Genomic DNA, 17534 nt, shown 5'->3' with positions numbered 1-17534 from the left:
AGAGCATTTGGCTGGTACTTTTGCATCTGGGCCCCTTGCCGCCCAGATGCAAAAAGTACCAAGGGCGGCAAAAGGCCCAGATGCAAAAAGTACCAGCCAAAAAGTATTAGGCCCGGGTTGGCTTTTTTTGCATGGGAGCCCCTTGCCGGTTTTCGTCGAAAAAAAAAACCCTCCCTCTCCCGTCACCGCCCGTCCCTCCCCTATTTGCAACGTCACCGCCCGTCCCTCCCCTATTTGCAACGTCAGCTTGCCCCTCCCCTATTTGCAACGTCAGCTTGCCGCCCGTCTGCCATTACCGCCTGTCCCTCCCCCGTTTGCCACGTCAGCTTACCTCTCCCGTCACCGCCCGTCTGCCGTCACCGCCCGTCCCTCCCCTATTTGCAACGTCAGCTTGCCGCCCATCTGCCGTTACCGCCCGTCCCTCACCCGTTTGCCACGTCAGCTTGCCGCCCTAATGGAGGGCAGTAGGGTCTATTTTTGTAATTTTTTGCGCTGATGGATTATTTCTGTAAATATTAAAAGAAAAAAAATTAAAAATGAAAAAAATTCCCGTCGCTTTCAACTCGCAGCGCTGATACCTGGCCGTCTCCGGGGGATCGGTGACCACTACGGCGTCCTGGCGCTGTGGAACCCGCTCCACGCGCCGTTACGCGACGTGCACCGTACAGCGGTGTGGCCCTTGAGATCCAAAAGGCATCAAGACAGGTAACCACAACCCTCTAAAAAAGAAAAATATTTGGAAAATATTTGCCCCTTCGTGTGAGAGTTCTGTGTCGTCGTACGTACGTGCGTGGTGACGTGTAGACTCGGGGAGACGTGAGACGAGTCAACACAGTACAGATGGGGAGACGTGAGACGAGTCGAGACAGGTACAGATGTCACGTTTTGAACTAGCTATACACAACCTGTTCTGTTGTTCTTGTGTTCATCAAGCTGCTAGAAAAGAGGCTACAGGTACTACAGTCGGATACTCTAGTGTGCTTCTTTCAGAACAAACGCTCAGGGACAACAGATCGATACATAACACGAGTGAAGGTACACAAGCTAATCGGAGCATCCCGTGATATGCTAGCATACTACTTAACCGTCGTCAGGCAGAAGCAGCAAGGCCGTCGAGTCGTCGCTCAATCGCTCATCAGTGTGTCGTCATCAGGTGAAAACCCTCCCGGCGTGCGCCGTAGTCATCGCCGGCAGATCAACCTCCCGGAGATCGGTCTTCAAGCCCTTGCCGGCGGCATTCGCCAGCGGGTGGATGCCGTGATCCGGGCCGCTCATGTACGCTCGGTTCTCCCTCTCCTTGTCGAACGACACGCTGAACTTCTCCTCCACACCTGCAATGCACGCACCAATCACCAACACAAGTAGTTAAGCTGTGACGACTGACGATAGATTGGAGAAAAAAACACAATTGAACATGAATGATTTTGCACGTACATTTGGCGAGTTCTTGGCGGAGCTGGCCGTCGCGGGTGAGAGCCATCATGATCTGGGGCAGGCCGAGCGGGAGCGCGTCGCCGCGGTCGACCTGCCAGAAGTGGATGGTCTTGCCGTAGGTCTTGCACACCCTCTCGAGGTCGCGGCGCTCGACGACGCCGGGGACGCCGGGCATGAAGAGGACGCCGCCCTTGACCTCGAACTCGTGGGTGTGCCACAGCGGCTTCTCGTCGTCGGGGAGCGTGAGGAACAGCGGCTCGGCGACGATGTACTCGACGCCGATGAGGCGCGCGCCGGCGTCGGGCCCGTCGAAGATGAGGCACTGGCGCATGTCCTCGTTGAGGTGGGCGCAGAAGTGGTGCGCCTCCACCTGCCGCGTCATGTCGTCGGCGTAGAAGTGGAACGCGCACAGGTGCTGGTGGATCTGGTTCACGGGGCCGAACCCCTGGATGCTCCCCGTCGCCGCCTCCAGCAGCGCCGTCCCCGTCTCCGTCGGCTTCCCCGGCACCTCCACCTCGTGGCACGACGCCGCCATTGCTCAACTACTAGAAGCTAGCTTGGTGTGTGTGCCGCTGGATGGATGAACGAGAGAGAGACTCGAGTGCGAGCGAGCTGTTCTTATGGTGCGCTGACTCGCCCATGCAGTTGCACACGTGTAGTTCTGGAGGAGGCACGTGTCTCCCGCGACAGATGCTTCGCTGCCGCCGGCTGCCACGAGCGCCCACGACTCGAACTATCGGCACGAAGCATATGGGCCTAAGAGCGATGAAATTGAGGTGTCCATTTTCGGCCCGCGGCCCAATAGGATTGTCAGAATTCAGCCCATTTTCCTCCGACTAACTCCATAAGGTGGTGGGCTAGACGATCTGGGTTTGAAACCTCACCCATTCTAATTATTTGATATTAGATCCTTCTCTAATATTGGCCTTTTTTTAAGAGGATTTTTAGGGTACATTGTACTGCAAGTATATACTAGCAGTATATATGATTTAACGGTGTAGATTCATCTAATCTTCCGCCCAATGAGCCTGCAGTATAAATTGAATAGGGTATATTAGTTTTTTTCATCTTTTGCGTGGAGGAATATTTTTGTATTTTCGCATTTCTTTACTTCTTCGTCAGATCCCGCTCGAGCGAATTCCAGTTGGAGAGTTAGAGCCGTTCCCTTTCCTTTGTCGCATGTTTGACCGCCGCCGCCGACAACCACCGGAAGCACGCCGCGCCCCGCGCCGCCGCCCCCGGGAATCGATTCTATTTACGTCCTCTTTTCATCCTCTTCTATCATTCCCACTCATCCAAAACCTTCCTTAACTCCTCTATTGACGGCTCGGGTGTGCGGAGACGGCATTCAGGCGGAGCTGCATATGGGTGCCGGCTGCTGGGGGCCCAGGCCAAGGCGCGCAGCTGCGGCAGTTTGCACCGGCAAGGCTACACACAAGGACTGAACATTAATGATGAACAGGTTCGAAAAGGGTACATATAGAGGGCTTCAGATGTTCAAGATGGCTACGCAAAAAAATATTTTGATCCTGTTTTGGATAAGAATCTGATACTTTCAGTAGTAGCATGTAACATTGAACGCTCGACCTCAGTCTTTGTCTCTCCCTCAGGAGGCAGACCGCATGGAAGTAACATTTTCTGCAACACCAGCAGTCCAAGGAAGCCTACAGAATCGGCGACGGCCGGGCATGGAGGGCAGAAGATGGGGAGGCAGCCGGCTATAGCAGCGCGCCGCCTCGCCGCGAGAGGGCACGGAGGCTGATGCTGGGTTCCAGCCGCCACGAGAGTAGTGTACAAACACTTCACCGCCACGGGTTGGGGAGTACAGGAGCAGTGAGACTGGAGGTGGGAAGCGGGGGGAGGCAGCCAGCTCGTAGCGGTTTGGGAAAGGCTGGAGCTGTGAGGACGGATGCGGAGGAGAAAGCCACGCGGGGAGGAATCGCGCAGTCGTCAAACGAGGAGCCTACAAGCGCGTCGTCGTCAGAACATGCCCCGACCGCTCATGCGAGATCCAGGCCTCCAGGGTACTGTCGATGGACGGTATTATAAATCTCAACTTCAAATGACTAATAAGCACTTTTTAGGTTTTTGACAAATTCCTATTATACCCATAAATATACTGCTAGTATATACTTGCAGTATAATGTACCGTAAAAGTCCTCTTTTTTTTAAGTGTCACCCTGAAGTCTGAATTCTGTCTGCGTAGCTGTTAGCTCTGAATTCTGATCAGAAAAGTTCAGTATATCTTGCGCCCACATGTATTGGTATCACAGAAACCAAAACAAACAAGATGACTCTGGCATAAGCTTAAAACGAACCGCTGACCAAGATGGTAAAATCTTTGTACACGTACAAGAAGAATTTTTACCAAGATGGCAGAGGAGGAGCATATCGATCTCATGTAAAAAAGGAAAATGGTAAAATTCTAAACTATCAAGCCATATTCTAAATGATGATACCGGGTTGATCAAGATGGCCACTGCAGTTAGTCGATGGAACTTCAGAAAGCTCAAGCTTCCCTGTCCACTCCTCTCCCGGTTTCAGAGTGATTTGTCTCTCCGCTGCAGCCGCATCAACGCACAGCATCTGTTTGTACTCCTCATCGCCGAAGTCCACGATGTTTTTCGATTTCTTTTCCCACGGATTCCACACAACTGGGAGGAATAAAGCGAATATGATGGAAATTTTTCAAGCAAAGTTACCATGGTTAGGTGGCAAAGAGAATATTGTGTCTTACCAACGTCAGGCAGTCCTTCCTTTCTTATGACAAATGTGCGTTTCTTCTCATGGTCCAGAACAGCTATTACATTTGGTGAGCTAACATAGACTCGGTCAACCTGCATATGTTTGCACATAGACCAGGTGCTAACACCGTAAATCTTGGACTTTATGATGTGGCAAGTAAATTTTTACAACAAAATGTCAAAACAAGATTTGCGGAATCAGTAGATCAAAGTATATAGCGCATATGATTATTCAAACATTTTTCACCTCCGATTCAAATGTTATGGCATCTCCTTGTTCTGTAAAACGTTCTCTCTGGCTAAGATTATCGAGATAATCAAGTGTCTCAAGGCCTTCTATCCTCACCTCACTGGAATTAACAAGATATATAATCTGTCATCTTCAAAATATTATATGGCACCAACAAAAAGTGGTTGAAGTACAAAAAGAATGTTGGGTGAAATGCCTGACCTGATGTCAGAAACAGACAGATATGTGTGATAACCAAATGAGAAACTGAATGGCTTGCCATTAACATTTCTGATGCGTGATACTAGTGACAGGTTCCCATCCTTTGTAAGAGAAACTCTCAGGCGGAACTCAAAACTGAAATCAAATATTGCAGGATCATACATAAAATCAAATTCAGTCAGCATTAACAACGAGATGAGGTGCAAATGTTCAACAACCTCCCTGAAATAAAATATTCTCCTGACTATTATCATCAAAAGTGCCAGGATTAGGCTGTTCAACTAATTACCCCCATGATGCAGTACATAACAAAACTTTGACATATGGCCCTTACTAACAAAAAGGCGTGCTATAAGAGAAAAGGAAATACATATTGGACAAAAACAAATGCATACCCATGTGGCCAGCACTTCAGGTCATCTTCAGATGGCTTTAGTATAAGGTCAACAGAAGCTTTGCTGTTGTTATCATTTTGATTTAATGGTGGATGCTCCTCATCTAGGGCCCATATCCTGTTTCTTGCAAATCCATGTTGCTCCAATGTTCCAGAATTTCCAAACTGCAGTGAGTCTTGTGGATATCAGAAAAGACCAAAAAGAAGGGAAGCTAGCTTCCTTATCAATTGGCATCCTATTTGTAACAGTATATAATACAAATCTTCAGTGCAATGGAAGACTATGATACCTGTGGAAAACATATCGGGATTCCACCACGCATCGCCTTTGGTGGCTTGAAGATTGCCTGCACGTCAAGAAACTGCGTGTTGAAGCCAGTGAAAGAGCCATGGAAGAGAATACTGAAGATTTCTTCAGTTTCCCAGATGGAAACAGTGAAACAGTTCAGGTTTTTGTGTCTTCAGAGCCCGTCTGAACTGTCCTTCCACAAGTACAGTTTAATGTTCAGAGTACACACTTCTCAAACAGAATCAATCCAAGAACATATCCCGCGAGCGTACAGTTTGAATTCTACTGCAATCAATTGAACTTGCGAAATACACTTCCCTAGGCTAATCGCAGTAATGTGAACCCGGTTGCAGAGCACTGAAGAATCGAAAAATGAATTGAAAAAAAAAAAACGTCACCTTGCTGCTGGTGAAGAGAAGCTCCTCGCCGCGGTCGTTCCTCCAGGAGAGGACCTGCCCGCCGTGCAGGCTCACCTGCAAAACACACACCACGACGAAGAAAACAAAGCCATCAGAATCGCACCAAACCAAACCAAAGGACTCAATGCCAAGCCGATCAAAATCCATTCGCAAAAACCTGCTCACCCGCGCGTAGGCGCCCCGCGGCGAGCGGAGCACGACCTGGTCGACGCCGTTCCAGTCCCTGACCACCTCCAGCTCCGTCCTCGGATCCGTCAGGTTGGTGTAGTGCCCCATGCTCATCAACAGCCAGCCAGCCAGCCCGCGTGAAGAGAGAGTAGAGGAGAAGGAGAGACGCACACGAGCGCGCGCACGTACGCGTACGAGATTTTATGGCGACGCGCGGGAAGCAGTGGGCGGCGTCGCCATTGGGACGGTTGGGGTTGCCACGACGTTTTACACTGCGCGTCTGCACTTTCCTTGTGAGCGCAAAAAAAAAAAAAAAAAAAAAAAAAAAAAACACCGCGCGAGCGCGCGCGCGGCCTGAAACCCGTGAGCCACCGGCCACACCAGCGCAGCCTCAGCGGAAGCCAAAGCTTCTGCAACCAACCAAACCACCGGCTCGCTCTCGCTCGGAGCAGCAAATTCACAAGGCACGCCACGGCAACAACAACAAACGGATCGGATGCAGCGGGAAATGGAAATGCACGTGGTGGTCAGAAGCGCAGCGCAGGGCAACCACCTCGTCACGTCGCCATTGGAAGATCGAGATGAGGGAGGCGAGGCGAGGAGAGAAGCACGAGTGGGTGAAGCTCTAGCTTCTCTAGTGCGCGAGGAGGATGAGAGGATCCGAGGCTAGGAGAGGAGAGGTTGATGCTGATACCGATGGCTTCGTGCACCCGGCAGAGCCCGGAACCCGGTAAAACCAACCCAGCGCCGCGGCCATGGAGGACACGTGCAGTCGCCGCTTTTTCGTTGAGAAAAAACTAAGACAAACCGTGGGGGTTCGACCACTTTGTTGCACTTTGCAGGTATAGAAAAGTCTCAGGAAAGAAACTGAGAAAGGAAAAAAGGGTTTCATCGACGACGCAATGCTGAGTAGGAGAAAGAAATTTTGAAGGAAGAACGAGGAGGAGAATTAACAGATTGTTTTGGCTTCTGCCTTGTGGATAATAATCGGATAAACTCTTGCAGCTTTTCTCGTGTCCTGCCTTGAGTCTGCGTAATGTAATGCCTGCATTTTAATTTTAGCCGGTTCTTTTTAATTTCGCGGAGGAGCCCACGCTGCAACGGTCAAGTTTTCTCCTCCAAGTTTTTCAAAGGCTTTTTTGGCGTTTCTTAAGCCTTCCGCTTCGCCATCTCTCTTTCTTTACTCCTTTATTATAATCTTTATTCTCTTCTTTAAAGCAGAACGGCAGATTAGTAGTAGCTACTATAATCAACAAGCCTTGTTCTAAACATGGCGTCTGTTCAAACATCGAAGTAATGTGTTCTTTTGTTTTCGGAGAGGACAAATTTCCAGAAACAAACGATTCTTATGCGTGACACGATCTCTAAATAACTTTGTTTGCATGCACACATAGGCCAGGTATGCTTTGTTCACAGACAGTGCAGCGAAAGGAACACTTGCGTTGCTTCAGGACCTGGAACTTATCCATGGTCGCCAAATGTACGAGTGCCGTGCTCTCTGAAACCTGCTTAGAACAGGGGCCTCTCATTTACTTACATCAACCCAGTGATTTAACTTTTTTTAACTTAAAAAAGAACTCAATGATTCGGACAAAAATGGTGATCCGAAAACTGTTTAAGCGAATCTTTCGGAAAGGGAGAAGTGCAGCGAGTGTAATCCACAAGTCAGAAGCTTGGAGATTTGCCCTGCACAGGTCGTCTTCAGTTGTCGTCTCGTTGAGTCTCCCGCATGTGCATGGGCGGCAGGTCCATGGCGAAATTAACGGCATCCTCCGTGTAAAGCTACGGCTGCTAGCTAAGCACCATGCTAAGCTGAGTTGAAGAGATAGAGATTTTCTTTCACCCATCGCCGTCAGAGATCAGGAGAGGTCAAGTGCTTAGTACGGCATTCCATTTTTTCTTTCTGTATCTTTTCCTTTCATTTCGAGCAAAGTCTTAAGCTGAAAGAGGACCTAATCTCCCACTTAACTGCGAGCAAGTGAAGCACTAGCTAAGCCACTAGAGTGTTAACTCTGCATCAGTACATGGACATTACATGTGGTGGCATGTCATGGCGAGAGTGCGCCATTGCTTAATGCTAACTTGCTAATGCGCACAGCACAAAAGAGGGAATTGCTTGATCAAACTCCCAAGACATGGCACGATTATGCATCAAAGATTCAAGAACTTGCGGTTGGTGTGATGTTGAACTTTAAGCAGGATAAATTGATGAGAAACTGAAAGATCATACACGTGTTGTAATGTAGTACATGTGCTTAAGACAGGAGGACTTCTACCATCCTTGAGTTTGGCTTTGGAAAAAAATAAGAAGAAGAAGAAGAAGAAGAAGAAGAAGAAGTTTGGCATCCAGCGGTCAAAGTGGATCTGGATAGTGTTTCGGTGTCAATCGTTTGTGGTTTGTCGTTTGATCCGATTGCAAAGGGTCAAACGTCAAACTGTCAAAGCTGTTGGGGCAGAGTGGTCCTCCTGTACAAGGACAGGCCGACAGAGTCATTAACTAGAGTTGATCAGATCAGAAGTTCAGATCACAGGGTGTACTGTAGAAAGTGTATGGATTCACGTACTAGTATGGCTTAACCTTTTGGATATGAACTACTTCCTCCTTTTCGTAATATATTATAGAGTAAAATACATTAGCAGTTCTTAAACTTGCAGAATTGTGTTATATAACTCCCTAAACTCTCAAAATACATATCCAGGTCCCAAAACTGGTTAAAGTGTATCATCTAAGTTTAAATTGACACATCCCCTCTAGGATCCTACGTGGTGCTGATGTGGCAATACCACATGGACGTGACATGTCTTTTCTTTTTTTTTACTATTTTTTTTCTTTTTCGTTTTCTTCTCATTCTTCTTTTTTCCTTTTTTTTCTGCTCGGGTCACAGAGAAAGGAGAAGAAACGGGAAAAAGAGAAAAAAAAAGAAAAAGGAAAAAATTATATGGGTTCCATTTGTATAATGTCATGTCATGTCCATGTGGCATGCTACATCAACTCCACGCAGGATGCTGAAGGCGTTGCGGTGATTTAGGACCTAGATAACACACTGTGATAAGTTTTGGGACTTGGATATGTATTTTAAAAGTTTAGAGACCTAGATAACATACCACTATAAGTTTAAGTACTGCCCGTACACTTTACTCTATATTATAATAGAGTTTATCCTTTTATAGTTAAATTTATTTAAATTTAATTAAGCTTTTAGAAAAATCTAGTAACACTTTCAAACCAAAACAAACATAATATCATAATATATTTAATGAAACTAATTTAGTGTTATAAATATAAATTTTAAAGAAGTTTGACTAAAAACATCTTACAAAGTTACAGTTCCAAGCCATGTAAAGAATATGGGCCCATATACCCAAGTAAAAAGGGTAGGTTACATTTCATTTAGTTTGGTCTCCACAAATTTCAATTCTAAAAAGTGTTTAGCGATCTCACAAGGTTTGAGGTTGGCATGCAGCACAACACCCCTATGTTACAACACTGCTAAAACGTGGTACATTGGTCTCACCTAGCAAGCTTCCATGCCTGAGCAGGGAACAGCAATTGGAAACGGTATTTTGAGTAGTAGATGGTCACCTGAATATACTGACCAAATTGACACCTAACACTGTACTGCCGAATGTTATGTGAGTAGTAGCGTGAGCTTGCAAAATCCCCAGGCCGCATGCGCGTAGTCTCTCCTCTGTGACAGGGAAAATGGCAGATTAGCTTGCAGCAACAACATCAGTGGCCGGGCCGGAGCCGAGGAGTTGTCGAAGCTTGGGTTCAGCATGCTCTGTGTGTCTGACACTCGTCTTGTTCGTGTTGTCGATCATTGACAAAAAGTTCTCCACGACGCGAGGAGAGGAGGCTGTGGTGGTTTTCTGCAGAGATGTTTCTGCCTGGGTCGATGCTGCAGGATCCTTAAGCTTCCCCTAGGAATAATAAGGCACATTTCTATCAGAGAAATGTATATAATACATGTTAAGGGTTATGTGGAAGCATAAAAGAGGTTCAGTACCATTAGAGCCGAATTCTCCAGCCTGAGCTTCTCGGAGCTTTCTGATAGCCTACTGATTTCAGATCTAAGTGACGTGTTCTCTGCTGTAAGTGATTCTACTTGTGTAGCCAGATCCTCCGTTTCAGCCTAAACGAAAACACTGACATCATAAGTGAAAGCATTATGGAAATATGTTCTGTACTAACTTGAAATTTTGTATGTGACATGACATGTATGTGATTAAATTATCCTGTGACTTCACTGGGATTTGCAATAAAATCCCTTTCCCAAAACAGAATGTCCAAATTGGTTTTCAGTTTCAGTCCATGTTTCCAGGATGATGCCTCTTTTTCTTCTTCAGAAAACTGGGTTTTGCTCATATTGATCACAGGGTAATTGCTACTATAATATACCTGCTTTCTCAGCCTTGATCGTCTGGCGGATTCCCTATTTGATTGTTTCCTCTTTTCACGCTTTAATTCCCTTTCATCCTGGCATATAAGAATTCCACAAAGTTAATCCCTGAGAAATGTATATATACTAGTGTAATTTTTTTCAAGGAATAACAATGACATGAAAGTTAACTTATTTACATAAAATTATTGTTTTTCATAATTTCTGATTTCACAGTTTTCTAAATGATGTCAGATTGAAGATACCTTGATCAGTAATTCTGTTGATACTCCTGTATGACTTGGAACAATCACACCAGGCGGTGGAGATATTGGTGTGCCCAATGCCCTCGAATTAGCAACATTAGTAGCACTGGGCCTAATTACTTGAGCTGGAAAGCTGTGATTTGGCAAAATCGCAGTACTTCCCAATATATGGCTGGGAGGTAAAGCATTTTCCATCTTTGCAGCTGCTGATGTTTCAGCACCTGGCAGAGATTTAAGTTGTTAGCCACTATTTTTTTACAAAGTCAAATTTGAAACAGGATTTGATTAGTCACCATTCCATTAAGAAACTGAAAGATAAAGATGTGTCTTATGTGTCATTTGATAAATATTTTTCCCTTTTCTCAGGAAGGTGCAGAAGCTTTACACTATTTTCTATTAAGAAGAGCCAAATAATACAAAGGGATAATGTTGAGAATAAAAAAATTGTTGCAAGTTATACCAAACAAGGCATGATAGAGGACAAGATAACCGCTGAAGCAAATGATTAATCAAGTTTGGTACTGCATACATCTATAACAAGTCTTACAAAGATGAGGGAAAATGAAATTAGCATTATGCCTATGATATTAAAAAAGTTGTTACAAAGTGAAATACCAGCTCCATCATCCAATCTCCGTTTCCTGCCAGTCTTGCCCACCTAAAGAATGTACAATTTTAGTATATTTAAGCATATTCAGACATGTTCATTAGAAAACAACAAGATAACACAATGTAGCATGCATTTGAAACTAACTGGTACCTTTAGATCATTTACATCACTAGAGCCTTCTGCACTGTAATCCCCACTAGACGTCATTGTTTTTTTACTGTCACCACTCCCAGTGGATACTGCAGCCCCATCAACTTCCTTAAGTTTCTTGTTGGAGCCTTTTTCCTTACTGCTTGCAGACTTGGCTGGTTCCATGCTCAATGGATTTGCCATCTTGAAAGAATTGACATAAAACAAATTAATAGGAGTCAGCAGAATAAATATATTGAATCACAAGTCAACATAGGATTAAGGCTAAAATTTTTCAATAAGAATCAATATGAGAGGTTCTGACGCTGTAACTGAAATAATGAAAACAATCGGACTGTATGGTCCAAGGGGAACAAGCGTGATGGATCATTAGGAATGTGATTCTGTTACTGTGCCTACACGTATGTTCTTCCTGTAAGCTAGTATTCGGCACATCATTTAAAAGTTTGATATGCTTGGTATGAAATCAGTGCTGATTATGGTGCACCGTAAACAACATTACAGAAGTCAGATTAGCATACATTTTTTCCCTTTAATATACTGTGTTGTCTGGTCAACCGTGATAGACTTTTCCGAAATATCTGCCATGTTAGAAGTTAATTTGATACTGTATATGATGGGACTTGGTTGTCCGATTTTCCACAAAACTACAATATCTTGTGCAAGTCCATTATTGATAACAAAACATCTATCTAAAATGGTTAGGCAGAAATCTTATATTTAATGCTTCAACTAACAAGTTTAATTGAACAAAAAAGTGTATGGAAGCACATCAAGATTAATGTTTACCATGGGCATAAGAGGGTGTGGATAAGCTCCACCGTGTGGGTACATTGCAGCATACGGGGTCCCAAAAGGGGGTGGCATTATAGGCTGCAGATATGCAGAGAGAAATTCAGATTTCATGCAACACCTGGAACTTCATTGCATAGATAGATCGAAAATAAATTACCTGAGGACCCCACATATATGGTGGAGGAGCATGGCCTGAAGCTATTGCTGGGGCAAAATATGTCGGTGGTAAGACACCAGGGCCATAATATGCCTGAAAAATTTTGTATTGATGCTTACATTATATATATTCTATCTTTTGGAAGTGGAGATTATAGGATAATTTACTAGCAAAACACTTAACCTGAACAGCGGACCAATCAGGAAATGGACATGGAGTTGGTTGATCCTGCAAATGAAGGCAATTGATAAGATGTTTATGGATGTAGCTCTACTCTCCTACCCTTGAAATTGATGAGTCAGGTGAGAAAATACAATATGTTGTCATTCCACACAAGACCTCAGAGTAAGCCATGTAGTGGAAATAAGACCTCAAAGTGTAGACATCATGTTAACAGATTGGGAATACTGGATGTAATTCAAAGGTTGCTAATTCATTTACGTACTCTGTCCCCTACTTTTGGAGAAAGAAGAACTCTCCCTTTTAGAAAAGAGGCGGTAAGAGACTAGTTTTTTTTTTTTGACGCAAGAAGGTAGAGCATGCTCTACCTTATAGTCATTTCATTAATAGAAATGAGGTTTACAGGTTACAAGTTTAAGGTTAGAGAGAAGAGAGACAGAGATAGAGGTACATAAAGGAAAGCAAAAAAGAGTGAAGGAAAAAGAGACGGGTTATATATACATTGATCATGATCTGGGGCTTTTGGTCATGCCACTGTTTTCGACAACAGTACAACTAATTTCAATTCACAGCAAAGAAGATATAACATAACAGATCACAAGGAATATCTCAGTAGTCAGTACAACTACAACTAAAACAGGTATTCTTACCTTAGGAGGGGAGGTTGTTTTCCCAATCTTTTGTGTAGCAACAGCTTCATCATGAGCCATGCCTTTTATGAAAGCCTGCTGTCTGCTTATCAAGTAGAAATTCAGGTTATAATGGTGTGCAGTTAAGCAACTAAAAATAAATAAAAATTTGCGTGAGCCTGAAATGTGAGAAATGTTTGATTTCACCAAAAGGACGTTTTGGCACACTGCCCAACAGTATCGATATAAAGCTATCAACTTGTGTAAAAACAATTCTCAATCTTTTCATAAGATGCAAATTCCTATCATACAAGTCGAATTATGATTTTTAGAACTAAAAGCAGCTATTAAAAACAAAAGTTTCGTCGGTCTCCTACATTGGAGAGCACAATTTTTTTTTCGAGGTCAAATAACTTTTCATATGTTTATTATTAATCCTGGTTCCAGGAACAGGACAGGGCAAACGCATACATCAACATGAAACTGCTTCAGTAACTAGATATTCAGTCACACACCCAATCGATACAAACTGCAATTAGAACTCCACCACCAACGCATCATCGAAATCCGGAACAAAGAGGAGGACACGGACTAATAATTTGGACGGAGTGAACAAATCAATCCAACTTGCTAGCATGGATCTCCTATCGCTCATGAAAGCAGCGGCTAGGAAGAGAACAAATACCTTCAATTCAATTGCCTCTTGTAGAGAGATTTAAGGAAGAGAGCCACTTAGAACATGCTCGCTCGCCGGCTCCGCACCGGAGTAGCCGCACAGGGGTTGGAGGAGTGGCGAAGGAGAGGGAGCTCGCCGCCGCCCGCGCGCGCGTGCCGGGAAGCGAGACGGCGGTGGAGGAGGAGACCCTCGGAGGAAGCACGCGGAGAGAGAGAGGAGACGTGAAAGCAGATTGATCTCCAATGAGCAGCGAGAGAGGGGAGAGAGAGAAGGGCGCGGAGAGAGGAGGGAGGGAGGGAGGCGAGAGAAAGGGGAGGCGGCAAAGGCTGGAGCCACGTCACGAGACACGTGTCTATGATAAGGACTAGGCCACCGGGGGTTGCCCTGCACCGCCAATTGCTACGCGTACCCTTTATTGCACCCCAACTTGAGATTGATTCACATTAGCGTATATAAGTAATTTTACAGATTGTAGGTCGTTTTGGATTCAAATTCAAATTAAGCGAGCGGCTGAATTTCCCTCAGTATCCTTCTACTCCTCTGTTGAATTTCGCTCGAGTTACTACTTCCTGCCATCAGTGCCGTCGTCCACTATGTTAACACCGTCAGCCGCCGATGTACCTTGTTTGTTCCCCCCATCTCCTTAGCCTTCAGCCAGCCAGTGAACCTCATCCCCAAGTGCTACGTGTACCTTTTGTTACACCCCTAGCTTAAGATTGTCTAGCATTGGTGTATATAAATAGACCCTAATCATGAAAAACTCACAACATAGGAATAGGAGTTACACAAAAAATCCTCAATTCTAACATAAAAACTTCAAAAGAGATGTTTGATTACAAACCAAGAGAAAACATATGATTGCAAAAGAGAAAGAACTAAAAACATGATACTGGATCTCTTGGCTATTTTCCTCAAAAATCATTATAGGATTGTTTATTCCATATGAATTCAAAGATATAACAGGATTTAATCATTTGTTTCAAAGGTTTCACAAGAATTGCTAATATAATATTAGAATCCTCTAAAGTTTCTATGCTAATCCTCCAATTATAAGGAGACCTACCACGCTAAGAACAATAATGTTGTGATTAACTGGACGACTAAGATTGCACGCACCAAGCAAATAATTGAGTTGCCAACAAGCTTCTGTACCAGATAGAATCTCCAGGATAAGAACTAGTAGTACTAATTTCGTGATAAACGTGCGTGCTCGACTGCTCGTTAGGTAAGCAAAGTGGTTTGTGTCATTGTGCGCCCCATGGACCAAATGGTGGTGGTGGTGTACTGGTGTGTACATTCTCTGGGGGGGTGCGTCTGGAATTTGGGGTCGGGTGATGGGCGAGGCGGCAAGTGGAGGGTGCACTGGGCCACGGGCTGCGTGGTGTGGGGGCCACTTGTTTATTCCTCGTCACCTCCATCCGTCCGCTCACGTGTCGACCATCTCGCCGCTCTACGCGTCGCCCCCTCCAGGTCCAGCTTTGCATCCGAGTCATGTGGGTGACGTGGTGCCCGCATCCCCAGGTGGGACCCACACCCCCCACAGAATAAAATAAACTTTTTCGTGCTAGAGCAAGTACAATAGCAAATATAAGACCCCTTTGAATCAAATGATTTATCTAGGAATTTCATAGAATTCAAATCCTATAGAAAATTTTCCTACCTGGCCTTTTGATTCAAAGGATTGAAGTTTTCCAAATCCTATGAAATTTCTATGGAATGACACATTATATGTGGATTTTAGAGGAAATATAGCAAGAGCTCTAACCTCTTGGAAAATTCATCTCTCTCATCCGATTCCTGCGTTTTTCCTGCGCTTCAATCAAACGATCATTCCTGTGTTTTTTTTGTGTTTTATAATCCTCTGTTTTACACTTCAATTCATATCAGAATCATGTGTTTTTCCTATTTCTCCAAATTTTCAACCCTACGATTCAAAGGGGCCCTAAACAAGCTATAACACATTTCATAAAGATAAAACAGGAGAGAAAAGGACAACGGACTATAGATTTGTAGCCAGTTGTAGCACAGACTTTAAGATGCATGTGTCGAACTTCAAGATGCATATGTATATGACATGTGTGACCATCTATTAAATAATTATTATATGAATCGGTAATTAAATTGACTATAAATAATTTAGAGTCCACAATTAGCTATACTATTAAAAACTTGCCGAGCAAAAAAGCGGAAGCTTCTCCCACGCCGTTGGCGTGCCGTGGGGCGTGGGCTTTGTGGGCCCGAGCGTGTGGGGGTGTGGGGCCACCGCTTATAGCCTGGCGATTGGAGTAAGTGCGAGAGGAGGGAATAAAAGGAAAAAGAAAGGGGACATGTGCGTCAATTTTGCCACGTCGTCGCCCATGTGCGCCTACGCAGCAGTCAGGAGGCGATTGAGCCACGTCGCCGGGAACAGTGTGGGGGTGGGCCCACGCGAGCGTGGAGACGAGGCGGTCAGTGACTAGGTGCCAGCTCACGGGGCCTAGCTAGCTTATCTTTTTGATCCCGCCCTGACCTGGCTTGGGTTGGATTGGGGCGCCCGGTGATTGGGTTGGACCAGACCTATCCAATTGCCTCGTTGCAGCATGCGTGTTGGAATAGAAGTTCAGTTGGTGTGTCTAGTTAACGCTAAAATTAAAAATTTGATTAAAATTGTAACGATGCGATAAAAAAATAAAAATTTATGTGTAGGAAAGTTTTGATGTGATGGAAAAATTAGAAGTTTAAACAGAAAGTTTGGAACTAGTGTGCCTCGTGTGTGTGGCTTCACTGATACCTCGTCCGTGTCTCGGTTTGCTGAATGATTTTTCTTGTTTCCTTGCATATCCTGGGGGCTCCTCCTTGGTCTAGTGTGGGTGTGGATCCCCTGGAGTTGCCTCCAAATCCACATGGTGGATTTACTTAATCCAAGCCGTCCCTTTAATTTGATGGATTAGATTAAATCCAATCCATTTTCCCCTGGTTACTACTGGCCCATTTTCTTTCAAAAGAAATACTACAATGTAGAGTCTATAAAAAAATGTTATCTAGTATTGTAGAGAACATGTTACCTTCAAACTTTCTGGCAACAATTAGAGAAGAACAAAACAAAAACATTGCACCGATAGAAGCCTTTTGTTCTGTCGATTATTAGGATGAATGAGTTCGATACAGGTCTCAATACCGTAAATTTCATAACAACTCAGTTAAAAAAGTTTAAAGATAATTATTTTTTACTCCATGATGTATAATGCTCTTCCGAGACTATTGATCTGAATGGACGGACAACACAAAAAAATAAAAGTAGATAGGATTATTTCTGTTGTAAATGTGTAATTAGAAAGAGGTAACATGGCTACATCTAGCCCATAGAAACAAAGTAAGGGGTCAGATTGGTTCAAATTCACCGGTTAGAATTGGAAGCCAACTCCAGAGGATCTGCACCCGTCTAGTATAGGTTGGTTGCGCCGGAAACCTGATCAATTGATCATGTACTCCGTTTTTTTCTCCCGTTGTTAATGGTCGATTTTGTCTATAATGACCATTGATCAGTCCTGGTTTGCCCCAGCAGATACACAAAGATGCAAATCATCGATATGTTTTTCCTTTGAAAGTACTGGAGAGAAACATAGTACCCATTATTGATATTGATAGAGGAGAAATTAGTGAGGAAACCTGCGCCCAAGAGGATTTGAGCTCAGGCCAGCGTATTACTGCTAGCAGGAGCTTGCCAGTTGAGCTAGGCATCGTTCTCTAAAATGTGTTGGAATCAATGAGAAACTTAGCATAGTGTAATTGCTAAATAAGAAAATGATAAGAA

The 17534-nt window shown here is 44.4% G+C and overlaps 3 protein-coding genes across 4 annotated transcripts; all 3 read right to left on the bottom strand.

The window, feature by feature from the left end:
* Positions 1–891: 891 nt before the first annotated feature.
* LOC4339655 (oil body-associated protein 1A) lies at positions 892–2020 on the bottom strand. The gene is made up of 2 exons (XM_015782007.3): positions 1435–2020; positions 892–1331 (listed from the first exon to the last, which is right to left on the bottom strand). Exons 1-2 carry the CDS (start codon positions 1967–1969, stop codon positions 1150–1152), a joined length of 717 nt encoding a protein of 238 aa, XP_015637493.1. The 5' UTR covers positions 1970–2020; the 3' UTR covers positions 892–1149.
* A 1692-nt stretch (positions 2021–3712) lies between these two features.
* LOC4339654 (putative glucose-6-phosphate 1-epimerase) lies at positions 3713–6706 on the bottom strand. 2 transcript variants are annotated; one of them, XM_015782006.3, is made up of 8 exons: positions 5897–6706; positions 5711–5785; positions 5314–5370; positions 5025–5188; positions 4630–4764; positions 4426–4528; positions 4172–4271; positions 3713–4088 (listed from the first exon to the last, which is right to left on the bottom strand). In XM_015782006.3, the coding sequence occupies exons 1-8, from the start codon at positions 6011–6013 to the stop codon at positions 3880–3882; spliced, it is 960 nt and encodes a 319-aa protein (XP_015637492.1). In that variant the 5' UTR covers positions 6014–6706; the 3' UTR covers positions 3713–3879. The 2 variants fall into 2 exon arrangements, with proteins under 2 accessions (XP_015637492.1, XP_066166811.1); XM_066310714.1 differs by having other exon boundaries at positions 5889–6702.
* Positions 6707–9239: 2533 nt separating this feature from the next.
* LOC4339653 (common plant regulatory factor 1) lies at positions 9240–13992 on the bottom strand. Its single transcript, XM_015785259.3, has 11 exons — positions 13751–13992; positions 13087–13168; positions 12440–12484; positions 12257–12349; positions 12094–12177; positions 11305–11487; positions 11160–11202; positions 10545–10765; positions 10299–10376; positions 9907–10032; positions 9240–9820 (listed from the first exon to the last, which is right to left on the bottom strand). Exons 2-11 carry the CDS (start codon positions 13144–13146, stop codon positions 9611–9613), a joined length of 1143 nt encoding a protein of 380 aa, XP_015640745.1. The 5' UTR covers positions 13147–13168; positions 13751–13992; the 3' UTR covers positions 9240–9610.
* Positions 13993–17534: the final 3542 nt, after the last annotated feature.

Source organism: Oryza sativa, chromosome 5, assembly GCF_034140825.1.
Source record: "Oryza sativa Japonica Group chromosome 5, ASM3414082v1".
Taxonomy (NCBI): Eukaryota; Viridiplantae; Streptophyta; class Magnoliopsida; order Poales; family Poaceae; genus Oryza; species Oryza sativa.
This window is presented reverse-complemented; position numbering and strand designations above follow the sequence as displayed.

What these genes read in the sequence shown, in the direction of transcription:
- LOC4339655 (XM_015782007.3), bottom strand. Translation starts at nt 1,969, where the DNA reads ATGGCGGCGTCGTGCCACGAGGTGGAGGTGCCGGGGAAGCCGACGGAG. An exon ending in CCGCCAAGAACTCGCCAAAT is followed by an intron (nt 1,332 to 1,434) that starts GTACGTGCAAAA and finishes CGTGCATTGCAG; the next exon opens with GTGTGGAGGAGAAGTTCAGC.
- LOC4339654 (XM_015782006.3), bottom strand. Translation starts at nt 6,013, where the DNA reads ATGAGCATGGGGCACTACACCAACCTGACGGATCCGAGGACGGAGCTG. An exon ending in CTGTCTGTTTCTGACATCAG is followed by an intron (nt 4,529 to 4,629) that starts GTCAGGCATTTC and finishes TGTTAATTCCAG; the next exon opens with TGAGGTGAGGATAGAAGGCC. An exon ending in CCATAACATTTGAATCGGAG is followed by an intron (nt 4,272 to 4,425) that starts GTGAAAAATGTT and finishes AAACATATGCAG; the next exon opens with GTTGACCGAGTCTATGTTAG.
- LOC4339653 (XM_015785259.3), bottom strand. Translation starts at nt 13,146, where the DNA reads ATGGCTCATGATGAAGCTGTTGCTACACAAAAGATTGGGAAAACAACC. An exon ending in CTGATTGGTCCGCTGTTCAG is followed by an intron (nt 12,350 to 12,439) that starts GTTAAGTGTTTT and finishes AAAATTTTTCAG; the next exon opens with GCATATTATGGCCCTGGTGT. An exon ending in GATCAAGGCTGAGAAAGCAG is followed by an intron (nt 10,033 to 10,298) that starts GTATATTATAGT and finishes GTTTTCGTTTAG; the next exon opens with GCTGAAACGGAGGATCTGGC.